This window comes from Orbicella franksi, chromosome 5 (genome assembly GCF_964199315.1).
Source record: "Orbicella franksi chromosome 5, jaOrbFran1.1, whole genome shotgun sequence".
NCBI lineage: Eukaryota > Metazoa > Cnidaria > Anthozoa > Scleractinia > Merulinidae > Orbicella > Orbicella franksi.
Window position 1 is genome coordinate 14,409,896 of NC_138149.1, and position 18,674 is coordinate 14,428,569.

The following is an 18,674-nucleotide window of genomic DNA, read 5'->3' on the forward strand; positions in this document are numbered from 1 at the left end:
CCACTGATTATTAGGATTGCAGCCTCGCAAATACCAAAATGGCGGCTGCGACTCGGACAGGGATATATTACGCTGACTGATCTATAGCACCATGTAAACACTTTTAAATAGCGTTATTTCTAAATCAAGACGTTTCGTTCTGAGATGGCTCACGTAACGGTTGACTGGAACCCCCTGGGGAAGGTCTTCTACAGGCAAGTTCATTTCATATATATGGTCGTACCCAACGATGGCTTAGAGTAAGCTTATAAGCTTAAGCTTAATTCTTGCTCTAAAACGTTGTTTATATGCAGTTATGGCAAATAAGCTTGTGACTATGGGACGATAAAAAAGTAACTTTGGTCCAAATTGTTTACATGTACTACAACTATGTAGAACGATGCGTGAGCACAAATAAGTGTTATTTGATTTCCTGGTTGAGAAGCTAAGAGCTCGAGACTGGCAACCTGTTCGTCATTTTCAATCAACCAATCAACCAATCAGTCAGTCTATTAGTCAGTTAATGAAACAATGAACGAATTGGTCAATCAGTCAGTCAACATGTCAGTCAGTCAGTCAGTCAGTCAATCAACTGCAGTATAATCATTCTTTCATTAGGTCAGTCAGTCAGTTAGTCAGTTCGTCAATCAGTCAGTCAAACTGTCAGTCAGTCAGTCAGTCAGTCAGTCAGTCAGGCAATCAATCAATTGCAATCAATCAATCAGTCATTCAGTCTATCAGTCAGGTTGTCTGTCTGTCTGTCTGTCTGTCAGTCAGTCAGTCAGTCAATTTTTCAATGAACCAACCAACCAACCAACTAATTAATACATTCTTAATGAAGCAATCAATGAATCAGTTGATTAATGGACCAACCAACTAGTCAATTAGTGAATTGTTAAAATATACAACAGGAATTGAATTGCTAATTTATTGTTCACCTATTAACCAACTAACTGAACAACCAGCTAACCAGCTGACTGAGTGACCAATCCAGTCAGTGAATTGTTGAAAATAAACAAGAGGAATTCCTTTTGTCGACAAGTTTTTCATTCAATCAATCTTTTGATTAATCAATACCTCAGACTCACCATCTGTTTGTCAATATTAAAAATTGCATCATAGGGTAATGCAATTCAATAGTTTCCAATGGCTTAGACTTTGTGGTATGGTTTTTAGGGCGTTTTTATTTTTCGTTTATTTTAGTTGTTAATAAAACAGTTACTCCACTCGCACTTGTCGGATATGAGGTGATTATAGCTAACTCAGTGCTATACATGTACGTCTCATTGGCTAACTAGCATATCATTTCCAACACACGCTTGTGGAATAATTGTTAAATAAATCTGCGTGTAACAGTCTCTGTATCTCCTCAATACATGTATATAGGAAGATAGAGTTATACAGCATGGCCTGGCAAGAAGCTGTGGATCTCTCCAAGTTTATAGTAAGTGCGGCATCTTTTGGGGGTCCTATTGGTAAGTGAAAATGTGATTGTTATTTCTTGCCTTATAGTAAAATAAGCATACTTGTCTGTAGACTTAAAAGCAATGTCTAGACAATAATTTGCCCCTAAACTATGGCTAGAAGATCTGACATTTTGTATTTACTTGGTCATGAAAATCTTATTTTTATCATTGAAAAGTCAGGGAAAAGTCAGGGAATTTTGATAGTGATAGGTGTGGCAACCATGAAAGTACATGACTTTCTAGTAAGCTATTTATCAACTTGAACTCAATAAAGGTAAATGAACCACCATTGGTAAGTCAGTGAAGATGACAGTTTATTTGATAGCCCTTTCATCAAAGTAAAGGTCTTTGTTTAGATATCTAGTGTCTTTTGCTGTCAGAAAAGTAAGTTGGTTCATTTTACTAAGGAATTGAAAAGAAAAAGGTTTAGCAAAGATCACTCTGTGAAATGTAGATTTGTGGCCTACATTTTTTAGCTGTTATTGAAATGTTATATTTAAGTTTTTGACATTTCTTTCCCACCACACTTGCGTGTAAGTTAAAAAGAGGATTTACTAATATACATGTAGAGCAGCCATGTAATGAGCTTGTAATAACTTGCAGCTCTCATACGAGATGACAAACATTTTGCACGTGTCCAAGGATCGTCCATCAACAAACCGATCATTCATATTTTCTCCTCTGCTGGAAAGGAACTTGCTACTGTCAAGGTAAGCTTTGGCGGCTATCCCAGGTAGATTCAGCAGTTGATGTGACAACTTAGGCCACATGAGCAAGGGGTATATATATATTTCTTTTTCTTCAAAAAGGAAGTTTTTTATTACAACACACATAATTTACAACACTACCTTAAAATGCTTGCAACAATAATGCTACTTAATATACAAATATTACCTACAAAAGTACCATACATGTAACTACATTGCTTGTAACAGCAAATAGCTTACAAGACTCTAACATCGCTTGTGATATGTACTCTACTTATAATACTAAAACAACTTACAATACTAACCTTGCTTACAATTTACTAACACCTTACAGCAAGGGGTATTATAGTCATCAACATCATTTGTTTGTTCTTCTTCAAGTAGAGAATTAGACTGTAGGGTCTCTGCCCCCAGGCTATCCCATCCTCTGCAGCTGATGCTACTTCTGTCCACTGGTTCTTAGTCATTTTCCCCTTAAGCTCCCTTTCCACTGTTCTTGCCCATGTAAATTATTTTTCCTACATTCTGGGAGCATTATATATGTGACTTTGAATGTTAAGGGACAACAATAGTAATGACGACGAAGTGTTGCGTTGTGGATTGTTGTGGAGTGAAGGCAGCGTGGTCGCATTATTAGGGTATTGGACTTGAAATGCAGAAGTTGCAGGTTCAAGTCCCGTTCTGACCACCAGCTGGTGTTGTTCTCAGTAGTCCCGAGTTCAACTCCTCAGTGACGCTTGTAATTAGCCAACTGGTCCGCCTTCTGCCAGTTGGAATTACTAACCACATTATCTTCATTTACATTGTATTTGTTTCATCATTTGTTTCTGCTGGCCCTGAAAGACCCCAACGGTGGAGTAGCCAATTAAGATGGTTATTTATTTATTTTAAAAGTGTTCTGATTTTATTTCTGTTCAGATTACTTTTTATAATTTTGATCGTGTGTTTAAATTTAATGCATAGCTAAATGTGCAGGCAGGGGCCCTATGCGCCACATGTTGTGAAGAGGCCCAAGTAAGTTAATGTAGAGTACATGTATCATGTATGCAATTCTGTGTTCTTGCTTTGAAGATCACTATTTTCACTTATTTTCAGTGGGATGGAGGTGCTATTGTTCAGATGGGTTGGTCTGTTTCAGAGGATCTTCTGTGTGTAGCTGATGATGGAAGCGTTTTTGTTTATGATATTCATGGAGCAATCAAGAAAACGTTAACCATGGGTCAGGTTAGTGAGATGCTTTAGTAATAATTCAGACATTTCTCTTCACTGTTTCAATTCGGTACCGTTTATTATCATTATCATTATCGTCATCTTCTGTTATTTGCCTGAGGTTAAATAATAATAAAAAATAATAACAATAACAAAAGGCATCAAGGAGACCTCCAAAGAAACCCACTAGGCTTATAGCAGCACAGGCGTCCCAAACTCACGATTCAAGGAATCAATCAAATATTAATGATTTATGTACACATATCGAGTGAGACGTGACTGCCGTTAGTGCGCGGTGTTGTGTTGCACATTGGGCCGTCGAGAATTTGAGCGCTCTACAAGGCATTGTATGGAATTTAAAATAACGGACGATAAAATTGCGCAATGAAATCAAATGTTACCTTTTTTGCATAAAATGCAACTTACCAGACGGGTGCACAGTCAAAAATTTCCGTTGAAAAATATGACCCTCTCCCCACGACCCCACAGGAGCATGTTGACGCCGGAGCAGTCACTAATGTTGATTTCAAGCTGTACTGTAGTCTGGAGGACAGTCACAAACTGCAGCGGAAAGTTGAAAGCTCCAATAGTGAAGCAAAAATTGAATTTGAGCAGAAAGTTTGAAGATTTTTCCAAGCTGAGCAGAAAAGGGGACCAATGGAACAATCCTTCTTTGCATCGGAGTGAAAAATTGAGTAGCGGATTCGAATTTCGGTGAGAAAACGGCCTCCCAGCCCAGGTCTTTCGAAACAGCAGTGTCCAGCCTTGACTTTGTCCATAGAGATCTACGACAAACACCTGAAAACCCCCCAAAAACAATGAAATAGGCCAAATGGACAACAGAAACCAGGCAAGGTGAGTATATTTTCTTAATTTTATTCAAAAAAAGTAACATTTGATTTCATTGCTCAATTTTATGCTTCATTATTTTAAATTCCATACAACGCCTTGTAGAGCGCTCAAATTCTCAACGGCCCAATGTGTAACATTTTCATTTTCATGTCATTTTATTTATTTATTCCATTCTTGAAAATGTGTAACACAACACCACGCACCTCGAATTGTGAGTTTGGGACGCCCGTGATAGCAGAGGCCACTTCAGTTGTTAAGTATATATTGTAATGCATTCCGCATGCACAGCATGGCCAATTCACCATATTTGCCTTGAAAATGTAATCAACTTTTTCTTAAAGCTGGAGAAGCTTGTTGAACTAGTTATAGGTGCTGGTAGAGAATTCCAAATTTTAGGTCCTTGACAGAGGATTAAGATTTATGTGACAGTGCTGTTCTCATGCTATAACTGTGTACTTGACTTTTTGTTACAAAAAAACTGAGAAACATCAAGGGCAACAAATGATTGTCATAATGAAACATAAATTTAGTTCACAGACTCTTTTATTGCAAATCTTTTTCAGTGCAGTTATTATTTTTTTCCCAGTGCAAAATCATTAGTCAGTGATTTACTACCGACTGTCTTGCACCCCCACTATCTTGAATTATTTTTTGTTTGTTCCTGTTATTTTATGGCAATCCTATGTACTCTACCATTAAATACTTTGTAGGATGCCAAGGAATCAAAAGTTATTGACTGCAAAATCTACAACTTTGCTGGAAGGACAGGAGTAGCAGTCTTGACTGGTAGTTACCATTTCTATGTTGCCAACAATGTGGAAGAGGTCCGCAGTCGACGTATTTTTGATCCACCAGGTAAATGGCGTCAGGAATTTTTGCCATCTGTTGACTGATTTAATTTTCATGAAGTAAATGTTGAATGTCTGTTAAAAAACATTTGCTTTCATCACAAACTTAATGTTCAACAGACTGTTGGTTAAGCAGTTTTGGTCTCTAGATTATTTAAGTTCTCAATTTATTCTGTGTCATGCAATATTTTGCCTGACAGTCTCAGAAATTCTGAATGTAAACTTTCTCAGTGTTTCAGCCAGGAAATTTTACTTGAGGGCCAAAGTGGCCCCTGAAGACCGTTGTTAGGGACCATTTTTTTAGGAAAGGGGCCAATAAATTGAAAGCTACAGAAGGAAAAAATGCATCAGGGTACAAGGGAAAATAAAGCAGTTTATTAGGATCTATGATAAAATTCAATAAGTGCTTTTTGAAGTGTTTCTACTCAATAAAGTTTCTTTTGAATCAGTTACTAGTTTGAAGGATCCGTGCATTACAAGAGAAAAATTCTTAGGCATACATGACTTAGTCAATGATCAAGGGTTTGCAATGCATTATAGGGCGATTTCATACACGGTCAGCCGTTTGTATTGTAAGTTTTCCGAGAATCAATACTACAGCAAAGCAAAAGGACAGACTGACTTCTCTTCTTATGTTGAATGTTTTAGAAGCAAAGATCTTTCGATGTGATTTTCTAGAAGGACATAATGTGTGACAAAATAGCCGTTACTGATTGTCAACACAGAGAAATGTAGTTGTCATTATGGCGACTAAACCAGAAGTTTTGGTCGTCAAAGATGAAATGTTAGTTGTATTGGTGACCATATTGGTCACAATTTCGAACCTTGCATCGGATGGCTTTTAAAATACTATGCCTGTATTAAGCCTGAAGTCTTGTAAAAGGAAAAGGGCCAAATTGGCCCTTTTCTCGTTTTTCTGGGGGCCATCTCTGATTGCAGCGCAGGATTCCCGCAATGGCGTGTTATGGCGGAAACACTGCTTTCTATTTCTATAATTTTAAGTCCATAGTTCTCACCTGTTAGTCTCTGAGTTCTTTTCTTTAAGAACATGCACATGGACTTGTAATGTTTCTTAAAATATTCATGTAATTTTATGTTTTAATAATGAATGGAAGCATTTTTCAAACCCCCAAGTTGATTTGTTGCCAAAGAGTGAGACTTCGGAGAGTGTAACTACCCATTGTGACAGCAGATGGATCACCTCCCTGGGGGATCTGGAGCTATGCAACTGAGAACATTTTGAAAAGTTGAAGTGTCTAAGACATGTTTTCCTGTTGTTCTGAACAGAAATGCAAACCCACCGACTGGTATTAATAATACTTGCTCTGCATGAGCAGGTTGGAGACCATCTTTCCTATTGGAAAGCATTTGAAGCAGGTACAGGGCAGGAAAAAAATTGGAATCCAGTTGCCCAGTGGGCCAGTACATTTCAGTTGTCAGTTGCCCCCAATAAAATATTACTTGCCCAACAGGCATGCAGTGTTCATGCCTTATCAACTACATACTGTACATCATTTACGTTTAGAGCAGCAGCCCTAGACACAGTTTGAACCCAGGTTGTTTACCTGCACCATTATCTACTAATTTTTTTGACAGTGCTAACAAGCTTATTACTGTTAATAGGTTTGGATGCCCCGCCCAGCAGCTGGGTGATAATACCTCACGACAGAGGCTCGACACTGCTTGTGGCCATTGATCATCTCTTGTACCTTACTGATAAGAGTCAATGCAATAAACAGGTGTGTGATCAACCCAGTCAATCTCAGCAGTCACTGACGGAATTTGAAATTCAAAATATTTCAATTTGCAGTCATAGCAGAGCTCCTACACGCCGAAGACGTGCGAGCCGAGCCCCATACCTTAGAAAATTTGGTAGCCCATTGATCTGAAAAATTTTGGTTGTCATGTGACTGTCCATACATCCATACATCCATACGCCAAGACCTTAAAAACTAAGAGAGTAACATCATAACCATAGCTACACCTTTGATTTTGGGCATCCATGCTATTGTTAATTGACAGCTGTCACAACAAGTTATCCGCTGACCAGTATCATGTAACCATATTGTGGGCTCAGGTTTAGAGCTCATTGAGGCTGGGTGTTTTTTTGAAGTTGACCACTGACTAGTTACTGGTTTTCCGATTGGATCGCGGGTTCAAGTCAGGTTATTTCACTGGGGGAGAAGGAGGGAGTACTTGCAAAGGCAAAATTTCAACACAAATTAACCCCTGGCGCATTGTTGACTTTCCTTCTGACATATTCCTTGCACAATCGTCTCTTGGAAAGTCCCTGATATATTGCATAGTACATAATTGAAGGCTTTCGTACAAAAAGGGCATATATAGCATTTTGGGCCGATTTCTATTTTTTACAGGATTGAGCTAAGTTTTGGCAGATTGACTAGTTTTGACGTGAAAAGCATCGTTGCATAATTGTTTTTTTGATTTGCACTTCGTTTTCGAGAAATAACGTATGCAAAAATAACTCAGTTTTCCGAGTGGCATCTTTTGGAGCAAATCCCTGGAAGGTGGATTTTGACGCAGCATGAACTTAAACGGTTATGTTTAGCAGCTTCGAGAGCACAATTTTTTTTTTAAATAGATGTTTTGATTTTTGAAAGAAGTAGAGAAATAGACCGGAAAAAAAATTGACTGACCTCGTATTGAACCGGACGTGTCACGACAAAACAAACTTGGATGCAGCCTGTTCAGCACCTTATAGGCTTGTGCTAACGAAGCAACAGTAAGATAATTGCGTAATTATATGAATAATAAAACTAGCGGCAAATACCACGCCTCAGTGACTTCATCATTTAACAAAACAAAAGGCTTCTTTAATTTGTTTTTCGCTCAACAAAAGATCTCCAAAAGATACCCTTGGAAAACTGAGTTTTTTTGCATACGATATTTCTCAAAAACAAAGTGCAAATCAACAAAACAATCATGCAACGATGCTTTTCATGTCAAAACAAGTCAGTCTGCCAAAAATTAGCTTGATCCTGCAAAAAACAAAAATTCGTCCCAGAATGCTATATACCGGTATGCCCTTTTTGCATGAAAGCCTTCAATTTCTACAATCTTGGTTAGGCTTATTGGGTATAGATTGTTAAAATTTAAGTGGAAAAAATTGCAAAACCACATGCTAAATAATTACTTGCTCACAATTGATCATTTTTTTGATTTTCTGATCGAAGAAAAAAATCATTTTCTTTTTCCTTTATGGTCAGTTATTGCAATCAGACGTTCCACTTTTAGGCTTGGCTAAATCTATATATTATGAAGACAAACAGCACTGCATAAAACTTTCATTTGAATGGTCGCTCACTAAGGTTTCATCCACAGACTTAGGAATAACAGACCTTACTATACATGTATGACTAAGAAAATTACTTCATCTTGATTGGCTGATAGTAGGCCAATTTATTGTAAATTTTTAATTTGCCTTGCAGTGTGAATTAACAAGAAAGTGTTCATAATTTTCTCAGTCATACAATAAATGAATAGTTGTATGCAAGTTTGAGCAATTTTACAAAGATCGTCTTGATGTTCGAAAATTCTTTCAAATTGCAACTCACCTGAAGGCTCATGTAATTTTGAGAGAACCTTTAAATATTACTCATAAGATACGATTACCTACAATTGTAATGGAAACATGTACTTGTTTATGGAGAGGTTTGACTCCAGTGAATATATGAAATACCATACATTTGAACTGCGGAGAAAGATACGAAGATATGATTGATAATCGCAGTTATATGTATACATAACATAGTATAAGCAGTTGTGAAATTAAAGCCTGAAAAAAAATTTAGGCATGAATGGGATTTGAACCCATGACCTCTGCAATACTGGTGCAGTGCAAATATATGGTCTTTTATATATTTACTTGTTCCTCACCATCTATCAGTACATAATGTACAAGACTCAGTATATTATGAACGCACAGTGTGACCAGCTCCCAGTTGGCTTGATAGCTCAGTTGGTAGAGTACTGCACTGGTATCACTGGGGTCATGGGTTTGAATCCTGTTCATGCCTGAATTTTGTTCAGGCTTTAATTTCACAATGCTTAAGTTGTGTATATAACTGCAATGATCAACCATGTCTCCATGGTTTGACTATTGGAATGTCTCAGCCTTCATTTGCATAGCACACTAGCTATCTTGAAATTTATATTTGGTATTCCGAAAACTGAAATCAAGAGAAGGGACCAATTCAAGGGATGACACAAAATCAAAGAATTCTAATCGCCACTATTTCCTGAATTAAAACTAGAGCTATTTCAGGGCTGCAAATAATTTTTTCCTCTTGAAAGTACACATGTCCTACGAAGACACCATCTTGGTCAGACAAAACAAATTGTGATCGAACATCACCACAAAAGTAAGATTTACTCACAGTACATTTTTATTCATCCCTACTGTGAAATGTTTTCGATAAAAAAATTGTGCGGAAGTCATGTCCGACCACAGTTGGGTTTCATCAGACATGAGCAAATTTTGGTCGGCCAATATCCGATGACTGACTGTTATTTGCAGCCTGGTATTTTCTAATATTATTGATAATGACCTTATATGTTATTTTCCAGACTGTGACATTCAAAGAAGGACCAGTGACTTCCATTATAGAGATGGCAATATCTTATAACTATGAATACCTAGCAATGTTTACTGACACTGGTTTGCTGTGGATTGGATCGGCAGATCTGGAGGTTTGTTGTTGTTGTTGTTGTTGTTGTTGTTGTTTTTGTCAGGATTTTATGAAGTAGTTCTTTCACTTGTTGACTCAAAGTGGGATCTATTACATGATTTAGAATCAGTTTTCCAGTTTGACAACAACAAAAAATGGTAAGATGTCCTAAATGTCCTAAATGACGAGAAAGGCTATCCACTCTGCTTTACATGTAATTTGTATCCAACAGGGCTTGAATTCCTGCCTGCCCTTTGGACAAGTAGCTCTCAAATTTTGCTTGGGCTGGGCAAGTCTTAGTTTACTTTTTTTATATGTTTGGTCAATGACTTGCCTGGGCCCTTGCTTATTGGGCAAGTGAGAATAAAAAATTTCTTGTCCAGTGAGAAAATCTACATGACTGTACTTGTCCCAGATGACCGGATGCCATTTTTTAAAGTCCTGTCCAGGTTGTTTAATGAAGCATCTTTGAGGCTGACTGCCAAACTGACCAACACTTTGGTAGTTGAATGGATTTGTTGGTTATACAGTGTAGCTGTAGCAGAATATTATAGAGAGTGTGCAATGTGTCTGTTTATTTCAGAAAGTCTACTGTGAGTTCAACACTGCCTGTCATTCAAGACCCAAGCAGTTAGCATGGTAAGCGTTATTCTGTCCATTGTTTGAAAGGTCAGTGACTGACCATGTTACTTTTGTCATAAATATTACAAAATTTAATTCTACATCAATTTACATTTAAGTATTACATGGTTCCAGAAAATATCTATTCCCCTACCCCAAAGGAAGGGTATTGGAAATTCAAAGGGGAGGGGAGGGCTCAAAAGCCAAAATGGGGGGTATGAATATTCTGGATCAACACATTGAGTGTCCCAGTTAGTAGGCTCCCTGCAGGGATAGTCAGCCAGTAATATGTTTTTTAAAAAGGACAGTAGATAAAGTTGTTGATTTGATTTTGACAGAAAATAAATGGTAAATAAGTAAAAAATATGAAATTTTTGTGTCGGACAAATCTACATGACAAAACCCATTATTGGAAAGAAAGCTTAGAATAATGCCAAATGAGGTAAAATTGTGCTTTGGGAATGAGTAGATGGTGATAAGATTGTGCAGTGCTGTAGCTTGTGTAAGTTGTATGTAGTATTACTTTTAATGAAAATGAAGTTGTTTATTCTTCCATAGTTGTATAACATCGGTGATGATGACAGGGTTAATCGTAACAATTACAATTTCCTCAAATGTGATTGGTGCATAAACTGCTGTATTTTGCTCTAATTAATCTGCAAAGTTGTAATCGGACAGTGTAATCGGACAGTTGGCTGTAATTGGACACCTGTAATTGGACAGTTATATGAACCAATCATTTTAAGTCCTCTCCACTAAATCCACCAATCACAACATTGATTACAATCGCTATAGTAACCAATTCAAGAGACTGACTTTGTAAAATTGTGGAGGTTCAGTCTCAGGTGACTGTTTTGAAAGAGACTTAACAGCCAATTTGCAAGCTGTTCTCTATATTTTATAATTATGATATTTAAAAATGACTATTAAAAGCTCTTTTTCAAATGAAACGTTTACTTTTGTGGGAAATTGTAATTGTTATGATTAATTGGTAACAGGACATCGTGTCGTCCAATTCAGTCAGTAATCATACTCGTGATTAACAATCGGACTCCCGCTTTGCGGTCGTCCAATTTTGTTAATCACTCGTATGATTACAGACCGAATTGGACTCCACTCAGTCCTATTACCATTATATATAATCATGTAATTTTTAATTCACCTGTGATGACTTAGTGATACTGTATGCTATTAAGATAGTGTTTAATGTAAATGAAGAATGTGGAAACACTTAGGATGCACTTAAATCAGAATTACTTAAAATGTCTAGTTGTTTACAAAAACTCTACTTTATTTTTCTGTTAGGTGTGCGACGGGTGCAGTGATCTGTTACTGGGATGATTATCTAGATGTGGTTGGACCAACACAGGACACCATAAGATATCCTTTGAATTTTATCACATGATATGTTTAGATTGTAGAAAACAGCCTAAAGAAAATACACATGCTGATTGGTTAAAAGACATGTTTCTGTTTTTAAACAACAGTTAGATAAAATTTATGAGCTTGGACACGCATTGAAATCAAGAGCAAATAACATTGTTTTTATTAGTATGAATCTAGTGGTCATTCAAAACTTTATCTAATATCTCTTCACAGACACTTCGAAAACACAAAGAAGCAGCTAAGTTTTGTTAACAGCCTCACACTGCTAAGCTACTCACTATCTTCAGCAGAATAGCTAGTGAGTGGCATAGCCAATAAGAAGACAGTTTTGGTGATAGTAGATTTATACTAAGACTTGATAGAAACACAAAAAATGTTTTCCATTTCTTAAGTACATGTACTTACTTGACACAGTTGAATGTGATAGGGACGTGAGGCGCCCTTATGATTACCACATTAACTCTGAATTGAGTGCTTAGATTTCATATGCTGTCCAAGGTAGTAGTTTTGTTTTCCTGGACAAGGCACTTTACTCTCACAGTGTCTCTCTCCACTCACTTGGTTAAGTACTGGCAAATTGAAAGGGCAACATGGCAGATAACTGCAGACGGAGGTGATTCATTATGGAATAGTTGGCCTTTCATCCAAGGGGAGCAGAAATGTACTCCTGTTGGTCTATGGCAATGTGGGCCACTTTGTAAACATCACTATTGTATGCTGTTGCGTTTGAGATATTTTACAGCAGGGTGGGGCAGGGTGGGGTTAAAAGGTGAAGCATAACATGGTATTTATCTTTGTTGTTGTTGTTTTTATTTTTGCTGTTTGGAGGGGTGCTTTATCATAGCCTCAAATCTTAAACCCCTTTTGTTGTTTTTTTGTTGTTGTTGTTTTGTATTGATTTTTCTTGATTCACTCTGCTGGGGGTCTGTTTAGATGGCTGTGATAAATGTAGAAACTTTGATGCACCATTTTGTGCAAAGTTTATCAACCAGCCTTTCACAAAGATATCAAGTCCTAGAAACGCTTATCTCTGCTTTTTAACCTCTAGTGGATAAATACACTTTGAGAGAATTTTTTCTTGACATAGGAGAGATATCAGATGGACAGCTCAGTTCATCTGGTTCAGGAGTTGGATGGGGTCAGAATCATCGGCAATGAGGCTCATGAGCTGCTCCAGCGAGTTCCTGGTTAGTCGTATGGGTTATTCTGCCTTAAGCTGTATAGTGTTTGTATAGTGTCTGTAAGGTGCTCTTTTTGTAGAAAGCCTCCAGCTGATGCTCATTGAAAAACACAGGAAAGTTATGTTGGTTCAAAATGTTTTTCCAGGGACTTTTGCAATTTCAAAAATTGGTTTGGTATTTTTGGAAGAGATTTTTCACCTGAAAAATTTTCTGTACAAACCAAGAATACTCTATGCTTATTGGTAAAACTTTGTCATTATAATATGAAACAGAACTGGAATAAATGTCACAAATACCTGAATGTATTGTATTGGCATGAAAATAAATACAAAACAACCTTTATGGGATTGTGCGATCTGAGTTCGAGCACGGCTGGAGACATTAAGTTGTGTTCTTGGGCAAGGCACTTTACTCTCAGAGTGCCTAGTTCCACCCAGGTGTATAAATGGGTACCGGCGAAATTTGTTGCTGGCGTGGTTACCCTGTAATGAACTAGCATCTCATTCAGGGGGGAGTGGAAATACTCCGGGACACTTCATGCTACTGAAACCAGAGGTAAGCACCGGCCTGATGGGTCACGAGGCCCGGAACACAGACTTAACCTACTTTACAATCAGTACAAGCTATGTTGGTCTGCTAGACCTAAATGAAGTCTAGGTGTATTTATATGATATGTCAGATTATTGTCACATTTTGACTGGGTCTTTCTTATGATCAGGTGGAGGACAAATGCATAGACGACACCATTAAGGATTTTTTTTTGGTTTCATTAAAATGTTTAACAACATCAGTGACACACTCGGCTATCGCCTCGTGTACCACTTTTTTGTTCTTTCCACACTTTGACGTCATCTGTTAACAATTACAGAACAGAACCACGGCTAAATGGAATCTGGTTGTTAAATATACAGTAAAGCCGGCCAGTTCTTATTGTCTGAAGGGGACGGGGTGGGTAGTTTTAAATTAGGGGGCAGAACAGAATAAGTGGAATTGAAAATGAACTACAGGGGAACCCCGCCTCACGGCCACCTTGTTAATACGGCCATTTTATTCTGGTTCTTTAGAATGAAATTTTATTCTGGCCCAAGCAAAAGCTCAGTCAGTCATTTTCTTATTTTAAAGAACCTCCTTTAGTACGGCCACCCCGTTAATACGGCCAGATTTTTATGGCCCGTTGGTGACCGGATTAACGGGGTTCCACTGTATTTGTTCCACCTATTTTTTTAATCACATCATACCATGTTTCATTGATTTCTCAGCTGCTGTTGAGCAAGTATTTAAAATTGGTTCAATGGAGCCTGGTGCCATGTTGTTTGATGCATCTAAAGAATTTGAGGTAAGTAACTTTCCATTCCACGAGGCGCAAATTTTGATCTTCATTTTGTGTACTGTAAGAGATAAGATTTAAAAAACCACAATCCTTTCTTGTCGCGATGTAGTTATGATACCTTCGCTACACCTTGTAGTTCGCAATGTAGTCAATCCTTTGTTTAAAGGGAGAGTTTCACTGTTGGGGTTTGCCCAACCTTTGGCATGAGAGGGAATCAAGTCCATTTTTTCAGCAATCACAGACTTTAATTTGGATAAGCAGAGTTTCTGATGCCCAAATTTTGCAGATTTACACTGAAAGTGTTGAATTTAGTATTGAACATAGAACTGATTATTAGGGCCGAAGAATTTAACCTGGACACGCCGATGTACAGTGCCATTTTGTGGTGCATTTGTGTCAGAACATACAAAAGGAATTCTAATTAGAAATACCACCTCTATTGCACGTTTACGCCGAGATTCTTTTGGTCAGCACCAAGAATTACAACCTCCTGTCGGACCCGATTTTCTGAACGTGCACAGAGTATTCGTTTCTCATTCTCAGGCAATCAGATTTGTCAGATTTGTCAGATTTGGCGGCCCGAGAATCGCGTACTTCCGGTGTTGAGTGCTTTCAGAGGTCGGGATTCTTGGTGCTGAACAAAATGATCGCGGCCTCTGGGGACTAGATTGAGTGAACACTTGGTCATGCTTAAAAACACATCCCATAAATGGACACTTTTCAGGTCACAGGCTATCCTAGTCGCTTCATGCTATAAGAACCAGGATTGTAACAGACCAATGATTACAATCACCTACAAGAACCATTTTGGTTCTTCCATCCTCACTGTATTAATGTTGGACAATGCCTCCTGATTGTAACACATTGGAAACCAGATCGATATAACAAACTGCCAAGAAACTAAAAAAATACATTTTCTGGTTTGTGGGAAAGAAAGCAATATCGCCCTGTATATCTTGGGGTTTGGGTAATGGCTGGTTGGCGTCAAAATTGTTGAACAGTTTAACTGTAGTGTAGCAGTTGACATGTAACTTGGAGTTTTCTTTTTAGCTCGGGCTGTGAAAAGCTAAAGAATTCCCATCTCGTTAATCTATTTTACATTAAACTTAAGTAATTTATTACTTGATCCCATTTATTAATTATGTCGTGGTTTGGGTTTCTAGATTGTATTTAAAAAGTAGTGAAAAGCGTTATCTGGTTAAAAAGATTTTAGCTTTCGGCTATGAATGAAAATGTTGTTATAAGGCGGGCAATTGTACTGGGATACATTATACTGGAGCTCATTTTAATCGGGCTTTTTAGACCGGGTTACGATATAAGGGGAGTTCGATATACTGGGATACGTTTTACGGGGGTTAGTTATTCTCGGGTTTGTCACACGGGGGATCGTTATACGTCTTATGCTAGGGTTTCTTATGCCAGGGCTTGTTATTCTTGGCTCCGTTGTAACTGGATTCAGCTCCATTACAACTATAGACGGGGCCTAACATGGTATTTTTCTCCAGAGAAACTGTATACTAATAAATTTTTCTTTGTAAACAGAAAAAGAGCGCCCGCGCGGAGGAATACATTCGCATGATCAAGGACCGTCTTCCTGAAGCTGTACAACAATGCATCCACGCTGCCGCTGGAGAACATGAGCCTGCAGTGCAGAGAAGCCTATTGAGAGTGAGTTAACACTCGACTTAGTCCCCATCGCTTTCGTGAGGAACCCAAAAGCACTGGAGACTAGGTTGATTTGGTAATTCGCAGACTGAAGTAATTTTGTTGGTCAGATTATCATATAATTGAAGTTCTTAACTTCTAAACCTACGTCAGAAGTAAGCCAGCTGTAACTTTTGTGGTGGGAATTGGCTGACTAAACTTTTGATAATTATTTTTGCTTCTCGGAAAATTTTAATTCGTCGTCCAAGACGCTGCCAGAATGTATTTCTCAATGTTTATATTGAGGTTATCTATCTAACACTCTGTCTAGTTTGAATGTTTTATAGGTCACTAAGCCAAGATCTCTGACCAGCCAGGTGTCATATGTGGGTTGAGTTTGTTGTTGGTTCTCGCCTTGCCTCAAGTGTTTCTCTCTGGGTTCTCTGGTTTTCCTCCCTCCGCAAAAACCAACACTCCAAATTGCAATTTGACCAGGATAGAGGACCGCATGAAAACCAGCTAGGACTGATGTGGCCTCCTCATTAAATATTTGTTATCTATTATTTGGAGTACACAGCCTTTAAACTTAAGTAGTCTGCGAGCAGGCTCACGTTGGAGCACAAGCGCGCTCGGCGTAGCCGCGGGCCCGAAATCCAGCGGCGAAGCCGCGAGACGAGACTCCTTCACCAGACTCCTTCTCGCCGGATTGCTTTGCTCTTCGCCGCTCGCGCACGTGACTCAAAGGTGAGCCTGTTCGCAGGCTAAAACTTGAGTTATGCAGCCCTCTGTACTTTAACGCTACTTTAATCTTTAGGTTGGGTTCTTACCCGTGGACAAAAAAATTTGAATGTTAATTTATTTCTTCCTTCTCCAGGCAGCATCATTCGGTAAAAGCTTCTTGACTGACATGCCTCCACAAGCCTTTGTTTCAATGTGCAGAACTTTGCGAGTGTTAAATGCTGTCAGGGACTACATGGTGGGCATGCCTCTGACATACGGACAGTATCCTTTCGCATCTGGGTAATGTCTCATTATTAAACGCGGAGTTTGTCGCTTTGCTTTCATTTCACATGGCTCGCTCGGCTCTCCAAACTTAGTGTAAACCTGGTTCACAGTAGCGGCATAACGACATAACGGCATAATGTATAACGGCTTAATGACAAAACGGTATAATGACAAAACGGTATAATGACTAAACGGCATAATGAGAAAACGGCGTAATGAGAAAACGGCGTAATGAGAAAACGGCGTAATGAGAAAACGGCGTAATGAGAAAACGGCGTAATGAGAAAACGGCGTAATGAGAAAACGGCATAATGACAAAACGGCCTAATGACAAAACGGCCTAATGACAAAACGGCCTAATGACAAAACGGCCTAATGACAAAACGGCCTAATGACAAAACGGCCTAATGACAAAACGGCCTAATGACAAAACGGCCTAATGACAAAACGGCCTAATGACAAAACGGCCTAATGACAAAACGGCCTAATGACAAAACGGCATAATGACAAAACGGCGTAATGACAAAACGGCGTAATGACAAAACGGCGTAATGACAAAACGGCATAATGACAAAACGGCATAATGACAAAACGGCGTAATGACAAAACGGCGTAATGACAAGACGGCGTAATGACATAACGGTATAATGACATAACGGTATAATGACATAACGGTATAATGACAAAACGGTATAACGACAAAACGGTATAATGACAAAACGGCATAATGACATAACGGCATAATGAGAAAACGGTATAATGACAAAACGGCGTAATGACAAAACGGCATAATGACAAAACGGCATAATGACAAAACGGTATAATGACAAAACGGCATAATGACAAAACGGTATAATGACAAAACGGCATAATGACATAACGGTATAATGAGAAAACGGTTTAATGACAAAACGGCGTAATGACAAAACGGCATAATGACAAAACGGTATAATGACAAAACGGCATAATGAGAAAACGGTTTAATGAGAAAACGGCGTAATGACAAAACGGTATAATGACAAAACGGCGTAATGATAAAACGGCATAATGACATAACGGCATAATCGCTCATGTCAGTATTGTGAACGTGGGCATAAATTTAAAGACATATGGAAAAGATCAGTTTTAGTTTCCTTATGTTATTATGCTCATGCTGTTATGTTGCTATTATGTCATTATGTTAGGGTGTTCGTACTGCCAACATAACGACATAACGTTTTTCTTATTTCGTTAAGCCTGGTTCACACTAGCGACATAACGACTTATAATCAAAAGATCAGTTTTATCTTTAAGTCATTATGTTCATGCTGTTATGTTGCTAATGTGTCATTATGTCTACATGTTCACACTACAAACATAACGTCCTTTTTACGTCGAGATAACGTCCTTTTTATATTGTTCGTGACGATGTCGTTTTGTCGTTATGTCGCTAGTGTGAACCAGGCCTTAATGTCGTTATGTCGCTAGTGTAAACTAGCATTATATAGGGCGAAAAACGTCCGCTCGCTCGGCTTCTGACTTTGTTTCGCCCTGGACTCCACAAGGGAGCCTTTTTAACAGGCTGTCTTGAGGATGAAAAGAACCTGATTTAATAACAATATGTCACTGAGAATATATCTATAAAGAAAGCTAGTCTGTGAAAATTAGCAGTCATTTTCAGAGTGGGGAAATTGAATTGGTTTTTCTCCTACCATTTTCAACTGTCGAGGCCGGGAAAGAGTTTGAAAAACTCAAATTAGAAGAACTAGAAGTCATGTC

The 18,674-nt window shown here is 38.3% G+C and overlaps 1 protein-coding gene across 1 annotated transcript in view; it reads left to right on the forward strand.

Annotated features, from left to right (window-relative positions):
* The first annotated feature begins 27 nt into the window (after positions 1–27).
* The window catches only part of LOC145486273 (vacuolar protein sorting-associated protein 16 homolog), a 36,298-nt gene continuing 17,651 nt past the window's right edge, over positions 28–18,674 (forward strand). The window contains exons 1-13 of the mRNA XM_081464910.1: positions 28–198; positions 1,370–1,454; positions 2,049–2,155; positions 3,248–3,376; positions 4,924–5,068; positions 6,685–6,800; positions 9,649–9,771; positions 10,333–10,388; positions 11,676–11,748; positions 12,847–12,943; positions 14,197–14,273; positions 15,810–15,935; positions 16,786–16,913. Of these exons, the coding sequence (XP_081321036.1) occupies positions 145–198; positions 1,370–1,454; positions 2,049–2,155; positions 3,248–3,376; positions 4,924–5,068; positions 6,685–6,800; positions 9,649–9,771; positions 10,333–10,388; positions 11,676–11,748; positions 12,847–12,943; positions 14,197–14,273; positions 15,810–15,935; positions 16,786–16,913 (1,316 nt within the window). The 5' untranslated portion in view covers positions 28–144. The remainder of the gene's footprint in view (positions 199–1,369; positions 1,455–2,048; positions 2,156–3,247; positions 3,377–4,923; positions 5,069–6,684; positions 6,801–9,648; positions 9,772–10,332; positions 10,389–11,675; positions 11,749–12,846; positions 12,944–14,196; positions 14,274–15,809; positions 15,936–16,785; positions 16,914–18,674) is intronic.